We start from the raw sequence: 24,846 nt of genomic DNA, 5'->3' as shown, positions 1-24,846 counted from the left end.
GGGGGGTTCATAAAAGAAATAGAGGGAGTAATTAGGAGGAGAGCAAAGGGCCTTCTATTGATTGGAGGCGACTTTAATGTCACCTTAAATCCGAGCGTAGATAACTCAGGGGGGACAGCAGGCTATGCCCAAAGGGATAGAGATGCAATGAATGAATGGATGGCCCGCGAGGGCCTTGTGGATATGTGGAGGGAAATCCATGGGACTGAAAGGGACTATACATATTTCTCCCCTAAGCATAAAACGTACTCACGCATAGATTACTGGTTGGGGGAGGAAACCTTTCGAGGCAAAATTTATAGGACTAAGATTGAGCCTTGCTCCTGGTCAGATCACTGCTCGGTCAGCATAGAGCTAAGCCTTATAAGAGAGAAGAGGGGCCACAGGAATTGGCGTATGAATGAAGCACTTTTGTTAGACCCTCAGCATGCAAGTGCAGTGGAGAAATGTATTGAGGAATACATCCGGTTGAATGACAATGGAGAAGCACGACCGGTGAGTGTATGGGAAGGTATGAAAGCGGTGGTGCGAGGGCATATCATTGCGCTGCAATCTCATGTAGATAAGGAAAGGAAACAGGGAGAGGCCACACTGCGGCAGCAACTAGACAATCTGGTAAAGGCACATAAGGCAGACCCCAGGGATAATGAGCGAGAGAGACAGATACAACAAATACGTAGACAACTAAATGAGACCCAACTAGCGGAAATAGCAGCTCAGTTACAAGCAGCGCAGCAGGAGCACTTTGAGTTCGGGAACAAGGCTAGCAGGTTATTGGCCCGTAAACTGCAAAAACGAGCACAACGTAACTCTATAGCTGCTATAAAGTCGGAGGGTGGAGAGATGTGCACCTCCACAGGGGCTATACAACACGCTTTTTGGGAATACTATGGCCAGCTTTATGAGAGGGAGCAAACTGCAAATAGGGAAGAGCAGGAAGAGTATATAAAGGACCTGGGCTTACAGGGGGTTTCAGAGAAGGACCGGGATGACATTTCAGCGCAAATAACAATAGAAGAAGTGGAAGAGGCGATAACAGGGATGCCTACACATAAGGCTCCAGGCCCAGATGGCTTCCCAATCAGATTCTATAAGATGTTTAAGAAATGGCTTGCCCCCCTGCTACTGCGGGCGATTGGGTCCTTCGACGAGGAACATTCACTGCCATACTCTTGGAGAGTGGCAGAGGTAGTACTGATCTTGAAGCCAGGGAAGGACCCGCAGAAGTGCGCGTCGTACCGACCCATATCCCTGCTAAATAATGACTACAAAATCTTTACTAAAATTTTGGCCAATCGATTGGGAGGGATAATGCCTCGTGTGGTCCATCAGGATCAAGCGGGGTTTATTGAGGGACGTCAAGGCAGTGACAATATAAGAACCCTGATGCATGTGATCCAACAGATTGAGGAGGAGGGGAGCCCAGCCCTGCTGCTGTCGATAGACGCAGAGAAGGCCTTTGACCGGGTGGACTGGGCCTTCCTGCAGTCTTTGATAGGGAGGATGGGCATGGGTGAGAGATTTGACAAGTGGATAAATCTTATATATGATAAACCTCTAGCCCTACTTAAGATCAATGGGGGGTTAACCGAGCCGGTCCAATTGTATAGAGGCACGAGACAGGGGTGTGCTCTGTCTCCCTTGCTGTTTGCATTGTCGATAGAACCACTGGCCAGGAAAATTAGAGAACAGGTTGATATTAGAGGGGTGGTTCGGGGTTCCCGTGAGCAGAAAATAATGCTTTTCGCAGACGATATCTTATTGACAGTTTCGAACCCGGTGCTGTCATTGCAGAAGGTGATGGAGATATTTGAACAATATGGGAGGATGTCAGGATTCAAGATAAATATGACAAAATCTGAGATTCTAAACCTGTCAGTAGACCAGGATGATATGAGAGAGATACAACAGCGTTACCCATTTGTATGGGCACAAAACTCTATTAGATATCTGGGAGTGCAGATAACAGCAAAAATAGATCAGCTATATCAGGCAAACTACCCCCAAAAAAGTAAAGAACTATTTCTGGAACTAGATAGATGGGAAGCCAGGACAGTGTCATGGTCGGGTCGAATTAATGCAATAAAAATGATTATACTACCCAAGTTATTATACATGTTCATGGCCTTACCGGTGCCTATTCCGCGTTCCTTTTTCCAGCAACTGCATAGAAAAGTATTTGCCTACATCTGGAAAAAGAAACCACCAAGAATCCGTAGGAGAGCAATGCACCACCCCCCAGCATTAGGAGGGATGGGTGTCCCTGATTTTTTCCTATACTATCAAGCAGCCCAATTAAAAATTTTGGCTGAATGGCAGCCCAGTAATAACAAGAAATGGCTCCACTGGGAAAGGGCATGGATGGGCACTAAATATTTAGGCAATGTGTTATGGGGACCGAAACAACAGATCCTGACAGCTCTTCGCAAGGTGCCGGTAGGACTAGCTCATCTGCTTAACACGTGGCTACAAGTTAGAAATAGAGTGTTCCCAGAGAGGCAATATTTCTTACAAACGGCTATAAGTGATGCCCCGGGTTTTTCTTTGGGGACGGAGGAAAAGACCTATCAAATGTGGGCCCGCAAAGGGCTATATAGGTTGGGTCAGTTATGGGATGAGAATGCGGTAAAAGATTTTGAGATAGTGAAGGAGGAATATGACTTATCCCCCAGGGACCTCGTGTACTATCACTGTGTGAGAGACTATATTCAGAGGAAAGCAAGGGATGAGCTGGAGCTGGCGGAGACGGGCTTAGAGCGGGCGATAAGGGTAGGAGGAGGGAAGGGATGTATAACTAGACTCTATAAGGCTCTTTTGCTCATGGGCTCCCCGATTGACTTTTATACAGACAGATGGGAGAAAACGTTACAAAAGAATTTCCCTACAGGCTGGTGGGCTAATAGCTTCAGGTTCCTGGTGCGCTCATCAATCACTCAGCCGATGATTGAAAGTGGGTACAAGATATTGTTTTGGTGGTACTATACGCCCCTACGCCTCCACAAGATCTATCCAAAGATATCTAAGGACTGCTGGCGCGAATGTGGGGGGCAGGGATCCTTTTTACACATCTGGTGGGAGTGTCCCAAGGTATGTGCCTTTTGGGAACAAATTATAGCTATAGTTAATGAACTGGGCACAGGGGGCTATACACGCCAGATAGAATACTGCCTATTGCATGCCCGCCCACAAAAAACTAGAGTACAAGAACATAAGCTTATTGTTCAGATATTTGCTGCGGCCAAAATGCAGCTGGCAAGGGCTTGGAAGACACGGGAAACTCCACCCTTGCAAAGAGTGGGATATAAAGTAGAATATATATACCAAATGGCAAAACTGACTGCGATGAGGAAGGGTTTGCTAGGGATGTTTCAGAAAACATGGGGCCCATACGAGGAGAAACGTGAGAAAATCTGGCTCCGGGGGGGAGGGGATAGTAATGGGGGCGAGGAGGGGAGGGAGGGAATGATGGAATAATAGTAAAGAAGGAATTATATTGTGTTGATAAAGTTGGTTGTGGGATGTTTTCTAATAGTAAGTTATTCCGTATGTGTCTGTTCGATCAGTGATGTTTCCACATTGATGTAAAATTTCCATAAAATCTTTAATAAAATATGGTTAAAAAAAAAAAAAGAAAAAAAAAAAAAAAAAAAAAGATGACATAGCTAGATGACAGGTTGCTATGAAAGAGTCTCTTTTTTTGAATCTAGAAATAATATTAAATGTTTTGGGTCCCATAAGGTGTAACTCTGATTATACATTTAACAGGAAAATGTAGAAAACATTGCCCACTCATGGACAGTACCTCCTGATCTCAAATCAAGAAACAATTTTTTGCTTTGCTCAAGTCTGTTTAAAGATGCAGGAAAAAAGCCAAACACGCTGACACAAAAATGCCCTATGTTGCTTACAGAAATAGAATCTCAGAATAGAATCTTTGAGACTCAAACACAAAAGGTACCAGTAAAGTTGCTCTATCTTGTATATCCCCCATAGCAGTTTCCAAAAAAACCTTCCCAGGGTTCTCCTACCCCTTGATTTTCCCACTCTGCTTATATGGAAGAAAGGAGGAATTAGCCCCCTCAGGTGGACCAAGATTTTCCTGAAGAAACCTCATGAAAAGCTCTTTTGGGGATGTTGAAGGCTCAGACAGGGTCTAGGGTTGGTGAGAGAGCAGCGGGCTAATAGTGGGTGGTGGTTTTTTTCATGGTGGTGGTGGTTGGGGGGTGGTAATTCAGTTCCTGCTGAAAATGCAGGCAGGCAGGCATACACGACCTAGCATTTTCAGCCGAACCTGAAGCCTGTCTGAATTTGGAATTTTGAGCTGGTTTCAGCGTTTAAGCCAAAACCCAAACTTGGTTGGCCTCTACATTTACATTTGGGAACGTTTACTACATTTACATGTAAAGGGAGCATGGGTAGGATGAGGAGACAAGAGTTTTCTGGGCAAGACTGCAGTAGATGTGGATTTGTTATGTGAAATGGTATATATAAGTGCCTGCTGTATGGAGCAGCTGTTAATGTTGAGATCTGGACCCCCTCCCCCCCCCCCCGGGGCCATGAGCCCCCACCAATCCCCCACCCTTATTTTTACTCTGGGTCCCTCTTTTCTAGTGGAGAGGAAGCAATGCCCACTTGCTCCTGCTTACGACCATCTGGGGGTCAGAAATGACTGCCAAGACCTATAGTGATAATCATGAGGTATCACTGCATTGCTCCCATTCTACTAGACACCAGGTACCCCCCCCCCCCCCCCCCAAAAAAAAAAAAAAAGACTTAAGAATGCATTGTTCGGGAGAGGCTTGGGTGGAGAGTGTGCTGGTTTGGCGAAGGGGATTTAGAAGCCTTGTGGGATGGGGATGCCTGTGCAGGGATGAGGGCCCTCTACAGCAAGAGCAATGATTTTGAAAGCTTAGAAAGCTGCTTGTGTGTGTATATGTATATATATATATATATATATATATATATATATATATATATATATACACACAAGCAGCTTTGTGTATGTGTAGAGAGGGGGGTTCCCCATGTGCAGCTTTCTGAAATGATTTCTCCCTTTGTGTGTGACTGAGCCTCTTGTAAAATACTATGAGAATTCTCCACATCCTGGCCTGGATGTGTGAATTCCCCTCTATGTACAGTCAAGAAACTAAAATTTTTGGATGTGCAAGTAACATGTCACTGTGTACATTGTTTTATAATATTTTTATAGAATGACATTCATATGCTCTGTATTCTAGTCAGGGTTTGCAATTCTATTATTTACACAGACTTAAGTTAGCCTTTCTGCTCTACTGTATCTTAGGGTTTGTACTCACTATCTAAACTCACTATCTGTTTCTGTATTGAATTTATTTTTCTGCTGTAGAGGCCACTTCGCCCTCTCTGGAAAACTTGATCTCATCTCATTCTGCTCTGTTCCGGCAAAAACCTCTTCACGAGGTGTTTGGGTCCTTCCAAGTTGAAGGAGAAAATCTATCTCAAACAGGAACTTCTTTATCAAACCATGTCTCTACAATCTGAAAAGAAGCTGTTCAGTGAATATGGTTTACTCTGGTTGCTGTATTGTCACAAGTGCTAGGATAAGAAGCAGTATCATTCCAGGCTGCAGGACTGCCTTTCATTGTGGATCCATTTCTGTTTTACAGTGAAAGTTGTCTAATCCTGATCTTACATACTAAGGGTGGTATTTTCTTGTAAGTACTGTTTATAAGGAATCTCTATTTTTTTTCTCTGAATAAATATCCTCTTGATAGTTGATCTAGGTGAAGTTGAGGCTAGTAGCTTTTTTTTTTTTTTTTTTAAATTGGTACAGTTCATTTATGCGCAAGGCAGGGTTGATACCAGATATGGTAAAGTATTGAACTGAGCCCATTTATAGACTTGGTATTTCTGACTCTAATCGATTTTTTTATTAAACTTGTTTTTAAAAGCTTTAGATTTGTATAAGATGATCAGGTCCACAAATTATATTCATAGCAGTCCAGTAGTTTTACTGATGACAAATTTATGACCACTATCCTTGATCACTCTATCTCTAAAAATTTTCTTTTGATTCACAGCTCTCCTACATTCTGTTAGTCTTCTTCCCTTCTTCGCTTCCTTCACTTCCCCTTTCCTGCCCTGGCTTCTGTCCAGGATCTCAAGTTGTGCTTGGGCATGTCTGTGCATCTGTAGCTTTTGCCACGTTATCCACCAGAAGAATGTGCCTTATGGATGGCTAGCAAAAATGAGTAGAGTAAGCAGCCTAGCTTTGCTAGCTGACTTTATTTTCCCAATTTTGTATTTTAGCCAGAAGTTCAGGCTGCATTGTAGAGTAGCTTCTAAATTCTTAAAGTGGCACTGCTTTGAAATGATGCTCTACAAGTGTTAAAATGCTTTGTCGTGCCAGCTAGTACTAAAGGTATCACCGTTTTGAGAGAAGGGGATGCTTGCTGATGTCCAAGGGCACTGGGAAATCCAAGAAGTAGGGGTAGACCAAAAAATCTTCACAGCCAGAGGTCAATATCGACCTCTGGCTGTGAAGATGTTTTGTCCCACCCCTACTTCTTGGATTTCCGTTGGATTATACGTAGGGTGTTTTCTACTTTGACCTTTGGGTTTTGTTTGTTGTACCAAGGGCACTGGGAAACATATGGCAACGAAAGCTTTTATGCAGCTACTGATGTTGATTCTCTTTCACTACCCTGCCTTCTCCCCAACAGAAACACATTTTGAGTGTGATGGGGGTTTTTTCTTGGGGGAGGGGGTTCAGGGAGGGGAGACCTAATGCAACACAAGCAGCAGAAAGAAAATAACTGAAGCAGCTGTCAAAGGATCGTACGACCTCTGCCACACACATAACCCACATACATTACTACGCACATCACCCTTCTACAGAGATGAGAGAAAACAGCTGATTTCACTTCTCAGTTCACATCATCTCCCCAGACACATGTGCAACACACAGTCCATGCAATTTTACGTGCTCACATGTATCTAAAGCTCTCCCTGGCCCCCCTTCCCCCCAGTACTCCGTATATGTACACAGACAGGGAATATAACTAATGCAGCTTTTCAGGTCATATACCTGCTCTAGCCAAATCTCCTATCTCAGTGGTTCCCAAACCTCAGGTTTTCATGATATCTGCAATGACTGTTGATGAGAGAGATTTTCATGCAGTGGAAGAGGCGCATTCAAATGTGTTTGATGAATATTCATTGTGGATATCCTGAAAACCTGGTTTGGGAACCACTGCCATACCTGTATGTATATACACACACACTCTGCCAAGAAAACCAGAGACTCAGCACCTCACTGCATACTTCTTCCCATGTAGACAAATATCCCTTCTCCAAACTTGTTGGAAAGTATTTATAAAGTCCATGCCTCTGCATGCTTTCCTTACTTCTCCATAGAATGGAGAAGATGGTGAAAAAGTATTCTTTGATATTCTTGAACTTACCCCAGAGTGAATTTAGTGTTAAATCATGATCTAAATCACTAAGCAATTATACAAAGACTATTTCATTTTTAGTGCATTAAAAATGATAGAACCAGTAATTAAATTTTTGTTCAGAAGCCTATCTAAAAACTATGGCTTATATAGACAGGCAGTCTGTCAGAATAAAAAAAAATACTATGACAAGAATATTTACTAATGCAAGCTTTGTATGTTGTTGGAGTATCTTTATAACAGACATGGGGAAGTTTGCCCTGGGATTGGTATCATGGAATGTTGCCACAATTTGGGTTTCTGCCAGGTGCTTGTGACCTGGATTGGCCACTGTTGGAAACATGATACTGGGCTAGAGGATCATTGGTCTGACCCAGTATGGCTGCTCTTTGTTTTTATCATGCTGTTTTAAGCACCATGCCAAGCATTTCTTTGTTTGCATTTGCATGTATATGTGCATGCTTATCTTAGTCCATAGGTACAGGAATATTCATTAATATATTCTCAAGCTAGCAGAGTCCTATAGAAGATTACAGGGAACACCATAATATTCCCCTCTCTCCCAAGCTGTCTCAGGCATTCTGTCCCTTCTTTCTTTTGAGTACCTCCTTTTATTTCTTTTCTTCCTGCTCTTTGAAAGGATGCTGTCTTCCAAGCTGGACAGGCGAGCACTACCTTATGCTGTCGCTGCTGGCTTCTGTCTCTCTCTGCAGAGTGACTTTTGAGTGCAGAGGCTGGAAAGCAGTGTGGCAGAACACTAGTGTTATTGCAAGTATGAAGGTGAATTGTGAATGACGGGCGATGGTGCAGAGGTTTGGTGTTTTGCATCTTCTTACCTCTCTTAACTTGATTGCAAGGAGTAGGGTGTAAAATGCTACAGATACCCCACGTTGACCTAACAGTTTACTTTGGGGGCAGTGTGCTGATGCCTCCATATGGACACTACCCAATATGAACAGATGGCTAAATACTACTACCACTATTCTTCATATATATCAATACAAAGGTCTTAGTTTGCTGCCATGATAGGTTTTTCCTTTAACATTATCCTCTGATCTCAAATAGTAATGGAGAGCATATTTTCCTCAGAACTTCAGGAATATGTTCTGCTGCTCCTTGTTTCACTTTCTATTCCTCTTCCTTGTTGCTTGTATTCAGATGACAACTCCTTAACCAGATCTACTCCATCCTTTCCCCTATCGCTTTATTCATTGTCTTTACCCTTTTAGAGAGAGGAGTAAGAGCTTGACTCGCTGTGCTTGCATTGTGAAGGTGTTCTAAGAACATATGGGTGACATCATCCAATGGAGCCCATGCAGAAGCTTTTCTGTCTTTATTGGCCATAGCTTTTAGGTAGTCTTCTGAACAAAAATATAGTTACTTGTTCATTTTTTTTAATGCACTTAAAATGAAATATTCCATATACAGTTGACTAATGATTTAGATCATGATTTAAAATTAAATTCACTCAAGGTTAAGTTCAAGAATATTTATATATTGATTTTATGTAGTGAAATTTAATTTCCTGCTTTCATATAAGACAGCAAAACCTCAGACATAAAAAGGAATGAATGCACAGTACACAACAAAAAATATTACAGATGACTACAATAAAGACATCTTGCTCCTGGAAAGACTTTATTTTTATTTATTGGGATTTATTAATTGCCTTTATGAACAGGCAGTGTACAGCAGGACCAGTTTAACATAAAATTTACAATTTTGTGAACATTGTAACAATAGTAAAATGACCAAATGTAAACATAGATTTAATAAATGAGGTAAACTTGGAAATATAATGTCAGTACAATATAAACACTACCATATTAGACAGCATGGAAGAATATTAAAATAACAGATATAATATGCAAGCAATAGAACATTCAAATAGCATAGATATGATGTTACTGCTTTTCTATGTAGCTGAGGGGCCAAGTGCAGATATACAGATGGGGACAAGATGGGTAGTACTACTACAATTGGGATAAATAGATGGGTGGCTAAACTCAAAGCAAAATCTTTGTACAGTTAAACAAGATATGAGGAACTGGTCTAACATAGTAGATGATGGCAGATAAAGACCTGTATGGTCCATCCAGTCTGCCCAAGATAAACTCAATTATATGTGATGCTTTATATGTATACCTGACCTTGATTTATATGTGTTGCTTTATATGTATACCTGACCTTGATTTGTCCTTGCCATTTTCAGGGCACAGACCGTAGAAGTCTGCCCAGAACTAGCTTTGCTTCTCAATGTCAAGGTAAACCAGGATCCACCAAACTAAAGTAAACCTATAGCACAAGCAACCAAATTGCATTAAACTAGCTTAAAAACCTGAATAAAAGGCCATGTGCAAAAGCTATATGCTGGGAGATAGCAAGAGAAAGCCAAGATACTGTCAGTATGTTCAGTAGATGCACTTGAAAAGATTGTAATTGTATGAACAAGAATGGAAGCAGAAAGAAGCAACTATAAATAACTGGGAATGCTAGTATGATAAGCTTGATGTGCTAACATAAATATCTTAATTTGAGTAGAGACCGGCAGCTAGTCCTGCTCCTAAAGTAAATGCCAATAATATAAGAGAAACTTGTATATAAAGAGAGTATCTACTAGTAATGTATTTTACTTATCAAAATTTACTAAATGCACCTTTATGCAGAGTGAAAAGACTTCAGTGGCTCTCATATTTCCTAAAAGGAAACTATGGAAGAACCTTTCAAGATTACCACCATCAATGATCATAAAAACCCTCGGTTACTTTTTCCATTGTTTCATTTTACAAAATAAAAAACAAAAAAAAAAAAAAAAGGCACACAACTGCTTACAAAACAGTAGATGAAAAACAACAAAGCAGTGGAATCAAATGTATTTATGGAACAATACCCGACGTGGCCACGTTTCGCCCTCAGGCTGCGTCAGGGGTATAAACTATCAAAAGTGTATGTAAATATATCATACACACTAGTAGTTCCAAAATCTAGTTCCATTTATCTGCTACTTCCAACTGAACATATCAGTTCAGTTGGAAGTAGCAGATAAATGGAACTAGATTTTGGAACTACTAGTGTGTATGATATATTTACATACACTTTTGATAGTTTATACCCCTGACGCAGCCTGAGGGCGAAACGTGGCCACGTCGGGTATTGTTCCATAAATACATTTGATTCCACTGCTTTGTTGTTTTTCATCTACCATTTTACAAAATAATACAATTTTTACTATCTAAAAACCTCATTGATTTCCCAATACCCAAAACACACTCAGCTGCTATAATTTTGTTAACACCTGCTTGGAATATTAATGGACTTATCTTTAGCTGAAATGTGCTCCAAGGCTCTATGGAGCTGTCCGTTTCACCAGAATTGGCTTAATTTGGAGTCTCACCCCACAGTAATTTATTACCGGGGTTCAGGAGCTAACAACATGCTGTACGAATGCACCAATTTATATGTGCAGCTAAAGAGAAACCTCTCGGGTGAGCATTAATTGCTATTGCCTATAGTAAATGCAACACGGGACTATAGGGCTCTCTTCCATAGAGAAGCTCAGTGGCAATATGCTGAATTAAGTTGTCTCCTCCAGGGCTGTGGAGTCAGAGTTCAAATCTGAGTCAGTAAAAATGTACAGACTCTGACTCCATCTTCAAATAAAAACTTACAACTTTATAAATATATGGTTAAATTTATTTTATCTATAATCTATATCTCTCTATCTATATATGGCGTGCCAGAAAAAAATTGTTTTTTTATAGTGCAGTGCTAACCCGTCGGTAATTGGACATCATGCGCTGCTCAGTTACCGCCGGGTTACCGTGGAAGCCCTTACCACCACAGTGGGTGGTGGTAAGTGCTCCTTGCCACATTGCAACACAGTAAGAGTTATCTTGCTGCATGGCCATTTTGTTTTGGGGGCTTCTTACCCACTGCGGTAAAAAGGGCTCTGGCGCACGGGGAAAACAGCCCCCATCGCTACTGCATGGTCCTTTTCTCCCACAGCTTAGTAAAAGGACCCCTGAGTCATTAGCTTCTTCAGCTTATAACTGAAAGGAGGGGAAGGAGACGATAAATCCCAATAAGTAAACATTTTGAATTTTATTTGACAATTTTTTAAAAATAGAAATGTATAATGTCAAAGCTTCCCATGAGCTCAACTGTATTTGAGCATTTCACCATAACTTAAAATGGAAAATATTTTGTGTCAGTGTATGACACATGACCTAGGTAAAGACAAGTGCTGTGATACTAAGTTCAGCATGTATTCAGTCATCAATAGAAATGCTCCTACGAGACCTTCTAATCTCAAAAAGATGTTTACAGCATTGTTTTCCAGAAGTATTCAAAGCTGTGAGAAAGATGAATGGCCAGTTCTTCCAGCCAGGTAAAGGACTAAACTTCAGAAATCAAACACAAGATATTTTTTGTCAGTGATAGTTACTGTAACAATGCCAGCGGGTACATTTAAAAAAATAACATATACAACTTGCTGTAAAGGATAGTATGTTTCTGTCATTTTCATGACTGGCTTTTATGGGTCTGAATGGAGAAATGGCCCACAAACTTGCTGTTTCTCTGTAAAGAGACAGTTTTAGAAAAATGGTGTGTTAAGCCCTTAACCAAAAGGAAGAACTTAAAAAAGCTCTCAAGGAGCACTTTGTATTTCTTAAAATGGATGCGTGCACACGCCAAAGAGTGAACTACTTTGCCATCGATGTCCAGTTTGTTTGTGACAAGAATGAAATAGTTACCAAGACATTGGCAATAAAAGACACAGAAGCTTATCACACCAGCAAGTTTCTCCAGTTCTTAGTGGAAAAGGTTCTGCAAGATTATGAACTTAAAAAAAAAAAAAAAACAAGCTCTATGTATTGTAACTGACAGTGCTTCAAAACATGCTAAGTACAATTAAAATAATGACAATGAAGGTGACCAACAGAAATATAGGAATGTTTGAAATTGAAGAGCATGCTTCTACAACTGAGGAACAAGCTGAAGTTGCTATGGAACAGCAACAAAATGGTCTTTTAGATCTTGTTGTAGCTGCCTCAAAATTCTTCCAAATTCACCACATGCGCTGTGTTGTACACATACTGCAACTGGCGATAAGAGACTCTTCAAGAAGGACATGATGCTGATGCTGCAGCTGCTTTGTTCCTCAAGGTGGGAAAAGTAGTTATTGCTGCTAGAACACCTAAAGTTGATTCCATTTTGAAGAGATGGGCCGGAAAAGTGACAATAAGTCACTGGACATCATGGGAGGGGAGGGCAGGGGAGAGAGGAGAATCGCTGGACATCATGGGAGGGGAGGGCAGGGAAGAGAGAATTGCTGGACATCAATGGGAGGAGAGGTGAGGAAAGAGAGAATTGCTGGACATGGATGGGAGGGGAGGGCAGGGGAGAGAGGAGAATCACTGGATATGGATGGGAGGGGAGAGCAGAAGAGAGAGGAGAATCGCTGGACATGGATGAGACAGCAGGGCAGGGGAGAGAGGAGACATGCAGGACATGGAGAGAAAGGAAGAGAGGAAGGAGATGCACATGGATGGGAGGGCAGGGAAGAGAGGAGAAACACTGGAAATGGATGGAGAAGAGAGCAGGAGATAGAGGAGAATTGCTGGGCATGGATGGATGGAGGGGTTGGCGGGGAGAGAGGAGAAATGCTGGACTTGGATGGAAATGTGGATGAGAAGAGGGGAGAGAGAGTTATTGCTTTATTGGATACAGGGGAGGAAAGAGAGAGGAGAAATGCTGGACATGGATGGAGGGGAAAAAAGGAAAAAGAAGATGCACATGGATGGAGATGAGGGAAAGGGAAGAGAGGAGAAAAACTGCACATGGATGGAGAAAATAGGCAAAAGCTGGATCCACATTATACCTCCTCCAGTCAATTCCATGGAGGAGGATCCAGCTTTTACTTATGGATGAATGGCAAGAAATGAAGAAGAAAGGAGGAAAGTAAAGCAATAAATGGAAAGGAAGCCCTGGAAACGGAGTTAAGGGAACAGATAGAGAGCAGCAGAATCAGAGACTGAGACCAATATGGATAGAAAAACAAAGCCACCAGACAACAAAGGTAGAAAAAAATCATTTTATTTTCATTTTAGTGTTTGAAATATGTCCAATTTGAGAATTTACATCTGCTGTCTTACTTTGCACTGGGTATACTGGAGCTGTAACAGCTTACAGACATTATTTATAATGAAAAAAAAATCACGTTATTTTTTTCTCCTATACTAATATATTTTCAATGATGTCTGTTTTTATATGCGCCATGACTGGTATAAGGGGTGTGTCTAATGTGGGTGTGGCTATCATAGGGGTGGAGCCATATGTGGTGACCCTGCCCATAATGAGTACCGGCACCTTTTTTTTCTACAAAAAAAGCACTGCCTTTGGTTATGTTGAAAAGATATTATGTGGAAGTTCTGAAAATACCTAGTGAATCTATTCCACATACCACTAAGGTGTGTTATGTTCCATCTGGTGAAGCACGTGGATTTGGATGTGTTTGTCTTTCTTGAAGATTCTAACCTTGAAGTGTATGACCAAGGAACTCTACTTGTGACACTTCCTCTTGAGCACGGTAAGACATGGATAATGAAATTGCTTTTAAAGTGTAGAAATGAGATGGGGTCTCAGCCTTCTGTTTTTCCTGATTATTTTCTGTAGCTCCCAAGAACAACATGTTTTTGCCTTAATCCAGGAGTTCTCAAACAAGTCCTTGGAACACACCTAGCCAGTGAGGTTTTCAGTATACCCACAATGAATATGCATGAGATAAATTTGCATGCCCTAGCTCCATTGTATGCAAATTTATCTCATATTTATTGTCGATATCCTGAAAACCTAACTGGCTAAGTGTGTCCTGAAAACTGGGTTGAGAACCTCGGCCTTAATCCAAAAAAAAAAAAAGCGTAATTCACAGAGCTGCTTTTGTGCTGTTTTCCCATCTTCTTTGTGTTGTGACTTATTCAAATGTGAAGTATATCTTTTATGATCTCATTCAATTGAAAACTTTCCTTGATGATAAATTTCCTTTATGTTCTGCTCCTGGTATTGTAGAGGGTTGTGGGGGATAAAGGAATTTTTGTTCCACTTTGTATCTTGGTATTGCTTGGATGATTATTATTCCTTTTTTATCTGAAAGAACTTGCCCTGTTTCCTAGGGATTGTCCCCCCTTTTATTGGAGTCTTCTTACAGCCTGTTCTCTGGAATTTATTTATTTTTCTTGATTTGTCTATTCAGAGTAATAGTCTGTGTCTGTTTTCTTGATTTGTATATTAAACAGTTTATAGTTTATTAAAATTTGCTATACTGCTTGCTTGTGTACAAATTCACAGTGATGTACAATTACAAAACAATTACAGAAACAAGAAAAGAACTACAATATAATAGCAAAGTGCACTTCAGCAAGTTATAAAGTTTTATTTTAAGGGATTGCTTTACTTCACCTTTTTGGAGCTGTTATGGGGTTTCTTTCATGTTTTAATGACTTAAAATGATTTCTGAGGTGTTTCCAGGAAGTACAAGGTTCAAACAGTGTTTCCTATTGCATTCTGGTTCCAATGGCGTCATATCGCGTCATTGAAATGCACAAGATGGCCACTGGAATACACACATTTTTGTGGCATTTTAGCGGTTTCCAAAGTTTTTAACAAATATTTAATGATTCTAGGAGGGCACATCTCCCTCTTTCAAATGAGATGCTTTTTACCTGATTTGAAAGTTTTATAAAAAATCACCAAAAAAATGGTCTTTTTTTAAAGCAGAAAAATTGGAATCTGCTTTACAAGTTAACTGTGAGGTAAAAATATACTAGCAATTGAAATTTGAATACTTTTTATTTATAACAAACTGTATTTTTTTTTTAATTTATTTGTAATTTTAATGAATGTTACAAGATACACTTGTACAGAAAAGGAGTATTACCATACCATACAAGAAAATATTTTATAAAGAAAATCTATTAAATGATAATTACTGCTAAAGTCCACAATTGTAGGCAAGGCACAATTCAAAAATTGGTTAACATAGGAAAAAATGAGTAGAACATGTTCCCACTTATCCTATCACGGAGTAGATACTAATGGAGGAAGCACAAGAGAGTTTACGGCTGGTTCTTGTCTGGAGTCCAGGAATTTTGCTAACTGATCACTCTCAAAGAAAACATATTTAATTGATTGAAATTTAACAACACATTTGCAAGGAAAATTAAGCCAGAAAATTCCCCCCTGTGACAATACACGATCACGAAGTTTCAAAAAAGACTGACGTCTTTTCTGAGTTTGTCTAGCAATATCAGGAAATACTTTGACTTTGCAATTCAGAAAGACTTCATGTCTATGTTTAAAGAAAGTTTTCAAGATCCAGTCCCGATCCGGCTGTAGAACAAAGTCTATAATTAATGTAGCAGGTTGTACTCCACATAGTTCATCTTCAATTGTTTGTGATAAATTCAAGTTTAGCTCCTCAAATGGGGTTTCCATAGATGGTATTATGCGTTCACTTGGTTTCTTAACGTAGGGAGCCAAATAATAAATCCTTGCTACAGGTGGAAACAATTGTTCAGTAATTTTTAATACTTCAGAAAGATATCTTTTGAATGTTATTAAAGGAGCCACTGCTGGAACTTTAGGAAAATTTATAAATCTCAATGTATTTTTAATATATTTTTGTAATAGTAGCCCTTTGATCCCTGTGACATGCATATAAACTTCACATACAGCAAGTTAGGCTAGCTGATAGAGCCAGCCAGTGGGAAAGAGTGCTATCGTCGTAAGTCTTGATCTCTATATTTTTATTGTTGATTTATTCATGCTGTTGCTGTTTAGTAATACTAGATACAATGACTGACTTTAAATGTAATTATAAATCTATAGGTTGTCAGCTTTTCCCCAATGTGCTGAAACTCTCCCCCCCATTTTAAGTACAGTGGGGGAAATAAGTATTTGATCCCTTGCTGATTTTGTAAGTTTGCCCACTGACAAAGACATGAGCAGCCCATAATTGAAGGGTAGGTTATTGGTAACAGTGAGAGATAGCACATCACAAATTAAATCCGGAAAATCACATTGTGGAAAGTATATGAATTTATTTGCATTCTGCAGAGGGAAATAAGTATTTAATCCCTCTGGCAAACAAGACCTAATACTTGGTGGCAAAACCCTTGTTGGCAAGCACAGCGGTCAGACGTCTTCTGTAGTTGATGATGAGGTTTGCACACATGTCAGGAGGAATTTTGGTCCACTCCTCTTTGCAGATCATCTCTAAATCATTAAGAGTTCTGGGCTGTCGCTTGGCAACTCGCAGCTTCAGCTCCCTCCATAAGTTTTCAATGGGATTAAGGTCTGGTGACTGGCTAGGCCACTCCATGACCCTAATGTGCTTCTTCCTGAGCCACTCCTTTGTTGCCTTGGCTGTATGTTTTGGGTCATTGTCGTGCTGGAAGACCCAGCCACGACCCATTTTTAAGGCCCTGGCGGAGGGAAGGAGGTTGTCACTCAGAATTGTACGGTACATGGCCCCATCCATTCTCCCATTGATGCGGTGAAGTAGTCCTGTGCCCTTAGCAGAGAAACACCCCCAAAACATAACATTTCCACCTCCATGCTTGACAGTGGGGACGGTGTTCTTTGGGTCATAGGCAGCATTTCTCTTCCTCCAAACACGGCGAGTTGAGTTCATGCCAAAGAGCTCAATTTTTGTCTCATCTGACCACAGCACCTTCTCCCAATCACTCTCGGCATCATCCAGGTGTTCACTGGCAAACTTCAGACGGCCCGTCACATGTGCCTTCCGGAGCAGGGGGACCTTGCGGGCACTGCAGGATTGCAATCCGTTATGTCGTAATGTGTTACCAATGGTTTTCGTGGTGACAGTGGTCCCAGCTGCCTTGAGATCATTGACAAGTTCCCCCCTTGTAGTTGTAGGCTGATTTCTAACCTTCCTCATGATCAAGGATACCCCACGAGGTGAGATTTTGCGTGGAGCCCCAGATCTTTGTCGATTGACAGTCATTTTGTACTTCTTCCATTTTCTTACTATGGCACCAACAGTTGTCTCCTTCTCGCCCAGCGTCTTACTGATGGTTTTGTAGCCCATTCCAGCCTTGTGCAGGTGTATGATCTTGTCCCTGACATCCTTAGACAGCTCCTTGCTCTTGGCCATTTTGTAGAGGTTAGAGTCTGACTGATTCACTGAGTCTGTGGACAGGTGTCTTTCATACAGGTGACCATTGCCGACAGCTGTCTGTCATGCAGGTAACGAGTTGATTTGGAGCATCTACCTGGTCTGTAGGGGCCAGATCTCTTACTGGTTGGTGGGGGATCAAATACTTATTTCCCTCTGCAGAATGCAAATAAATTCATATACTTTCCACAATGTGATTTTCCGGATTTAATTTGTGATGTGCTATCTCTCACTGTTACCAATAACCTACCCTTCAATTATGGGCTGCTCATGTCTTTGTCAGTGGGCAAACTTACAAAATCAGCAAGGGATCAAATACTTATTTCCCCCACTGTATGTGTTTTAATGTCTGTTAAATTACAATGCATGCCTTACTGCAATAAGATGTCACAAACAAGGTTAAATCTGTACACTATGCCTGTTCTCACTGATGTCTTAGCTCATATATATTTACGTTGTTGTTTTTATCATTTTTTAGTGTTTTATTTGAATTATGTAATTTATTATGCTTTTATACTTTGATAGTGTTTGTGATTTAAATAATAATTTTATATTCTGCATACTTTTATGATTTGAATTAAGAATGTATACATTTTTATGTTTATAATTATGATTTTATGTTTTTGATTTGTATTTAATTTATGGATTATATCCAAGTGACAGTTGCCCTTGAAGCAACGTGGCCATATTGGGCTAATTTTAATAAACGTGTTCTACTGCATCTTCTGTGATTCATTCTCTTCTGTTGCTACTGGCTGTGGATCCTATGTGCCTCTTTTGTGAACACCACATTAATTCCTCCTTACATCAATCATATCTTGTACAGTGATTTCCAGTACTGTCCTGGTGGATCCATAGCAAATTGGGTTTTTAGGATATTCACAATGAATATGCATGAAACAAATTTCCATAAAACTAGACCAGTGTTTCCCAAGTCCAGTCCTGGAGTACCCTTTACCAGTCAGGTTTTCAGGATATCCACAATGAATATGCATGGAAGAGATCTGCATATAATGGAGACAGTATATGCAAATCAACTTCATGCCTGTTCATTGTGGATATCCTGAAAACCTGACTGGTAAAGGGTACTCCAGGACTGGACTTGGGAAACACTGTACTAGATTATGTGTGAAAATTAAGCTCATGCTGTCATGAAAACCTGACTGGATGTGGGTCACCAGGATCTATTTAGGAGCCTCCAATGCAGTGTCCCCTGACTTCTTATATGCTTGGGGGGGGGAGGGAAGGAAGAGCAACAACAACTGCAAATTGGTTACCATTAAATTACAGCATGGTGAAAACATGATTGATCAAAATGTCTCTGGTCTCATGAAATAATTTAAAAAATAAAACACCTGCCTTTGACTCAGATTTCAGAGTTTCTGTCGTGGATGTCAGAGACAGACCTGGGAAGATGGCCTGAGAAATCTAGCCTTTCTACAACCCTGCTGCTTCTGCTCATCCTATTTCAGCTACGATGGTTGTGCATAGCAGAGCTGACCTGATTTTTTTTTCTTTCTTGGAAGCGTGACTACCATGGTTGTGTGCTGTTTTCAGTCTAAACATTGTAGAAACTAGTTCAGAAGACTATAATTCCAATAATGGATGTGACCTGGGCTATAGTTTCCCAAGATGCTTAGCAAAATACATTGCATTTTTAAATGTAATGACAGTTAATCCTCAGTCAGCCATCCAATCCAGTTAATAGCAACTATGCCAAAATAAAAGCATACAACACACAAACAAAGTGAAAATAGAAAATATTTTTATTAAAAAAAAAAAAAAAAGACTACAGTGAATCCTATAATGAATGCTTCCAGAAGTCCCACTTTCTCAAATGCTGTACTGGAGCAGAACTCCTTTTATTGTGACTAACTGCTGAGTAAATCAGGTTATGTTGATGGTCATAAAATTCTCATCCGAACCTCTCTTCCATTTGACATTTCAATTGCTTACACAAAAATAAAGTAATTCACAATTACAGTATAACAAAGCAAGCTAGAAAATTTATAGAAATAACTGTGGTGGCTTTAAATTTCATGCAAAATGCACTTGGTATTTTAAAGTTTCACACAAATTTAGGGAGGAACCTGCTCTCTCCTGCTACAGTGAATTGTTTTATGACAAATACAAGCTTGCTATAAGAGGGTTCCACTGCATCTGATGACATCACATGCATGTACGAAAAGTATGGAGACTGTAAATAATTCTACACTCTGTTATAACAGTACTATCAATGTAGAGAGCATTTGCTTTTGACTCGGTAGAGCTAAACGCATATTTTCAAATTATGATGGTGGCGGTGAAAAATGTTTTGACACTGGTTTTGTTCTCCACTGAGGGAGAGACACCATTTCAATATGTCTCCCTCAAACTATTTTCAAGAATGTGCCCTACTCCACATCGGGTCATAAAATCAAATTTTATTTTTGAATTAGAAGCCCATCACCAACCACAGCCCACATCAAACAGAGCCAACTGTCAAAATAGCTGATAACATCAGAGTTTGAATGTGTATATACCTATCTCAAAGCACTATCGTCACCCATCTAGTAGTTATGGTCTAGCATGGTAGCTCAGTTTTAGCAATGTATCTCAACTAAGCAGTGATAGGGGAGTATTAGAATGACAGTTCAGCTCCAGGAGACATTAAATCTTGGTATAACATAGTAACATAACATTGTAGATGACGGCAGGTAAAGACCTGAATGGTCATAAGAGAGACACTGAGAAAAGATGCTGTCATATTGATATATGGTTTTGAACAGAATATTAGATGAAAGTCTTAATAAAACAGTCTTGTTCTTTATCAATACCTGTAAGTTTTTCCTTTTAAAGCAATAGTAAAGATAAGAGCAGCAGAAGGCAGAATGCAAGGTAGTATTTTAAGAGAAACTGCTTGCTGCGTAAGACAAAAAATATAAATGTAGAAGATTTGCTTTATATATTTATATTTATGTATATATTTATATATATAATTATTTTTCTTTCAAAGACCACTTTTTAAAAATCCAAATAAAAGGAAATATATTGCACTTTCTCTGATTTTCAGAACTACATGATCATGAGAGATGAGTTTTGTATGATGTAACAGACGGAAAGCCTGTTAGGTTTCCACCCATCCCCACAAACAAGAGACCTCTTCCCTATGCCAGCCTAAGTTCATTGCTTTTACTGGTACGTACTACGTGTTTTCGGCCTGCAGTGCTGACATCCTGCAGGGCAAATTCAGAACACCTGCTTTGTTTTTCGTTGCCTTAGTTGACTAATACTAACAAGTAACTGGTACATTCAAGCTGTTGAGTTTTCAAGAACTTCATTCAGGTGCCTCCTGGTTAAAAAAAAAAATTGTGTGGTTTCCTTCTCTATCAGCACATTTGTTTTTTCTATGGAGCAGCAGGAACAAAGGGAGTGAAAGCTCAAAGGTGAACTTTAGGAGGGGGACTGAAGCAGTAGTCCCCCTCTTCCAAGAAGCTGAAGCCGCATATGCAAAGATAAGCAAGCAGACACACTGAGAGTGAACCTCCAATAAGGAATGTGATTAAAGGCTGGTTGTAACTTATTGTTTTTTTTTTTTTTATTCAAACATTTCTGGAATGTTCATGTGTGTGTCATTTGCCTATAGCAGCATCTGTTTTCCACGTTTTTCTTTTTTAAAATTGTTAATGTTTAAGCCCAGCCAATTAGCAGATGGAGGAAACATCGTCAGGAATTGTCCACTACTTGATGTGGAAGAGTCACTGAGGAACCGTTGATAAAGGAACCTTGTTTTTCCCGCCCTTTCATGAAAAAGGTAAGCAGCTCCCCTTTGCCCTTGACATAAATGTGTCCCCTGCGTACAAATCTGAAGCCATACTCCTTCAGGATTTCCTTGGTATCTTCCACCACCTGTGGGGGGAAAAAAAAAACCAGATGAGTTATATTGGCACTCCATGGGAATCGCACATACAGCTGCAGCCCTTGCAGTATGAGGGAGTCATAAATCAGAGGCCAGTAGCATAGGCATGGTGGGGGGGAGGGAGGAGTCTTACAAACTCTGCTACCCCACAGCCTAAAAGATAGCACAGAAGAGAAAGTCCTGGCTAATTTCAGTTAACATCTTCAAAACTGAATTAAGTTTGACTGTCATTATTGTTTCTCCTGTCTTTTTTTTCTGCCTGTGCCTTTGTGAAGTGTATCAGCGCTGGAAATTGAGATTTGCTGGCCATGTATTCAAGAAGTTCTGGTGACAAATCCACAGGCAGCACAAATTTTGTTTTATCTTCAAAATATTTAATAAACTAGCAAACATACCATCAAAGTACATGGTAAAGAGAGACTATGTTGCTCCATTGTCGTATGCCCTTCACTGTTTCCTGACTGCAGCAAAGGTAATATTTATATATTAAAGTTAAACTTGCCCATCTTGCATGGTAATGGATCAGGGTATATGAGACAAGATCAACTACCACACACCTGCACAGGAGCTTCATTTGAGTCAGCAGGAGCTGCTGCAGCACTCACTAATCTTTCTGCGGCCCTAATTTGTGTGACTACAGAAAGCATGCAAATCCTAGGTCAGTGTTTCCCAAGTCAGTCCTGGAGTACACCCTTGCCAGTCAGGTTTTCAGGTTATCCATAATGAATATGCATGAGATTGATTTGCATACACTGCCTCCATTGTATGCAAATTTAGTTCATGCAAATGAACAGAAAGCCTCGAATATTGTTGAAATTTGAGCAGCAGATTCATTTGCTCCCTGACGCAGTGGCATGAAGCCGCGAAACGCTGGCAGCGTCGGAACAGAAGTGGAAGTTTATGACTGCTTGGGAAAGCTGTTGCTCAAGTTAAGTGGGCATTTCTAAATGTCATTGTTTGATTATGATACATATATAAGAAAGTAAGGAAGTAGTAGTTTCGATCATGACACTGAAAAGTTTGAACTGATTTGGCTATTAAATAATTAGCAGCACAAGTTTGGAAGTCTGAAAAAACTAGGCTGGAGGTTTTTTTAGCCTATGATTGAAAAGAGGGAGCTTAAACATCAAATTCAACACTACCCTTTTTTTCTGAGGCTTTTTGTTACCCTTTTAGACTAAGTGGACATTTATTACAGTGGGTATGTTATTGGTTATATATGGGTGAGTTAGTATGCATGTGTATTTATATCTGTGTTTGTGAATGGAGAGGAGGTGAGAAGGAAGGTGTAATTTGAAAGTGTAATTCTATGTAGCAGAACACCATAAAGTAATCGATACAAATGGAATAAAGCAAAATTCAAGCATAAAACTAAAAAAAAAATACAAAAATTAGTAAAGGCTATTCTAAAGAGCAACAATACAATATTCAGTTATACAGAAAATATAGATACAGCTAAAAGTCTTTTGATCACATCATAATCCTGAAAACTAAATAGACAAGTAAAATACCTGCCTATTCTAAACTCAATAAATCATTTGTAGAAGAGCATACCACCCAATTAGCAGTAACTCGGCACAGTTGCCTCTAAGGAACTCATTAAATAGCCCCCCCCCCCCCCCCCCCCCCCCGCCTCAACTACATGATTTTGTTCAGCATCTCTGTTGAAAAAACTTCATTGGTTGCCTATATAGGCTAGAGTACAGTTTCAACTCTGTACTGTAGTCTATTAAATCATGTATGGAAACATCCCGATATACTTGACTGGGTAATATTTCTTTTAAATACAGTCAATAGCAGAACTCGCAATCAAATACTACTCAGTATTCCTTCGGTGAAGCAAGTTAAACAACAGTGAATGTGTGACTCTTCGATACATTATCAGATAGTGTCGGTGTGGAACTTGTTACCAGTACAGCTTTGTGTTTTATTGAATTATTTTATTTTTTGAAAGAAAATTAAAACTTTTTAATTAAATACCTTTCATATTGTAATTATAATATTACAATTATTGTGTTTTCTGTCACTTTTGTATTTTTTGTAAATTCCGGGATTATTTATTTGGGTATTTTGTTATTGTAATCCGCACTGAGCTATTTTTTGGTATTGAGGAATAGAAGAACTGTGTAGCATAGCATAGCAATAATTCATCACAGTTGCCCCTAAGGACCTCATTAAATATTCCTTAGCTGGTAAACTCCACCATAGATAGAACAAAGTTCCTTCACTCGAGTAGATTCAGGAAGTGGAGAAATCAAACAGGTGCCTCAAACAGATGCTCACAATGCATACACTAGCAATGATCCAGGGTATATAGAACCAGTATCCAGGAAAATACCATAATCCCAAAGGGCAAGGAGATAGCCGCCATCTAAGATGTGTAAAAGTTCACAGTCCTCACTCGTTTTTTTTTTTTTTTTTTTTGGGGGGGGGGGGGGAGGTGCTATTTAATGAGTTCCTTAGGGGCAACTGTGCTGAGTTATTGCTAATTGGGTGGTATGCTCTTCTAAGTATGATTTATTGACTTTAGAATAGGCAGGTATTTTACTTGTCTATTTAGTTTTCAGGATTATGCTGTGCTCAAAAGATTTTTAGCGGTATCTATATTTTCTGTATAACCGAATAAAAGATTGTATTGTTGCTCTTTTGAACTTAGCCTTTACTAATTTTTGCAGCAGAACACCATGATATGTCCACTTATGCAGTGCAGGAGAGCCATTCTAGGTCTAGGTCTCTTCTCCAGAGTAGTGCCAATCAATATAATAAGGGGTGGTCTATTTTGGGCAAGTATCCTAATAGCAAGAATTGGAAGGAAGTATAAATTGATGGTGGTGGTGGCAGAGGAGAAAAAGTATTCCCTCCCCAGAGGGATCCAGTAAGAAGAAAAATGTATTCCATAGAGTGATGGCCTTCCCTCTCCAGGACCTATCAGACCCTACCCAAGGAACCAGAAGGAAAAGTGAGGATAAGGGAACAGTCAGGAGTGGAGCCTGTTCCAATAAGTAAAGTGGAGTGAGGGGTTGTAAGCCTGAAACCAGCTGAACCCCTGTCATTAAAGAAAGTCTGGATAATTTCTCACTCACAAGGAGATTGAGTTTCTTAAGATACAACACCAACAATATGTATACTGTACTTCACAAAATACACAAACCCCTGCAGTCACCTCCTGGTAGACCAATAATATCAGCGATTGGGTCCTTGTTAGAACCTTTGCGCCATTCATATCATCAGAGACACCATTAGAGAGAGATTTTTGCCTCAGGATACTGACTGAATTTATCATAGAAATAGCTACTATAGCCTTGACTAAGATTTATTTT

At 39.9% G+C, this 24,846-nt stretch overlaps 2 protein-coding genes across 2 annotated transcripts in view; one reads left to right on the top strand and one right to left on the bottom strand.

Annotated features, from left to right (window-relative positions):
* CENPO (centromere protein O) overlaps window positions 1-5,749 on the top strand; it is a 50,122-nt gene extending 44,373 nt beyond the window's left edge. Inside the window, exon 7 of the mRNA XM_030198683.1 lies at window positions 5,366-5,749. Coding sequence (XP_030054543.1) covers window positions 5,366-5,520 — 155 coding nt within the window. The 3' untranslated portion in view covers window positions 5,521-5,749. The remainder of the gene's footprint in view (window positions 1-5,365) is intronic.
* A 13,627-nt stretch (window positions 5,750-19,376) lies between these two features.
* The window catches only part of ADCY3 (adenylate cyclase 3), a 343,482-nt gene continuing 338,012 nt past the window's right edge, over window positions 19,377-24,846 (bottom strand). Inside the window, exon 20 of the mRNA XM_030198682.1 lies at window positions 19,377-21,516. Coding sequence (XP_030054542.1) covers window positions 21,334-21,516 — 183 coding nt within the window. The 3' untranslated portion in view covers window positions 19,377-21,333. The remainder of the gene's footprint in view (window positions 21,517-24,846) is intronic.

This window comes from Microcaecilia unicolor, chromosome 3 (assembly GCF_901765095.1).
Source record: "Microcaecilia unicolor chromosome 3, aMicUni1.1, whole genome shotgun sequence".
Lineage (NCBI taxonomy): Eukaryota > Metazoa > Chordata > Amphibia > Gymnophiona > Siphonopidae > Microcaecilia > Microcaecilia unicolor.
The sequence above is the reverse complement of the archived record's forward strand: the minus strand, read 5'-3'. Positions and strand labels throughout refer to the sequence as shown.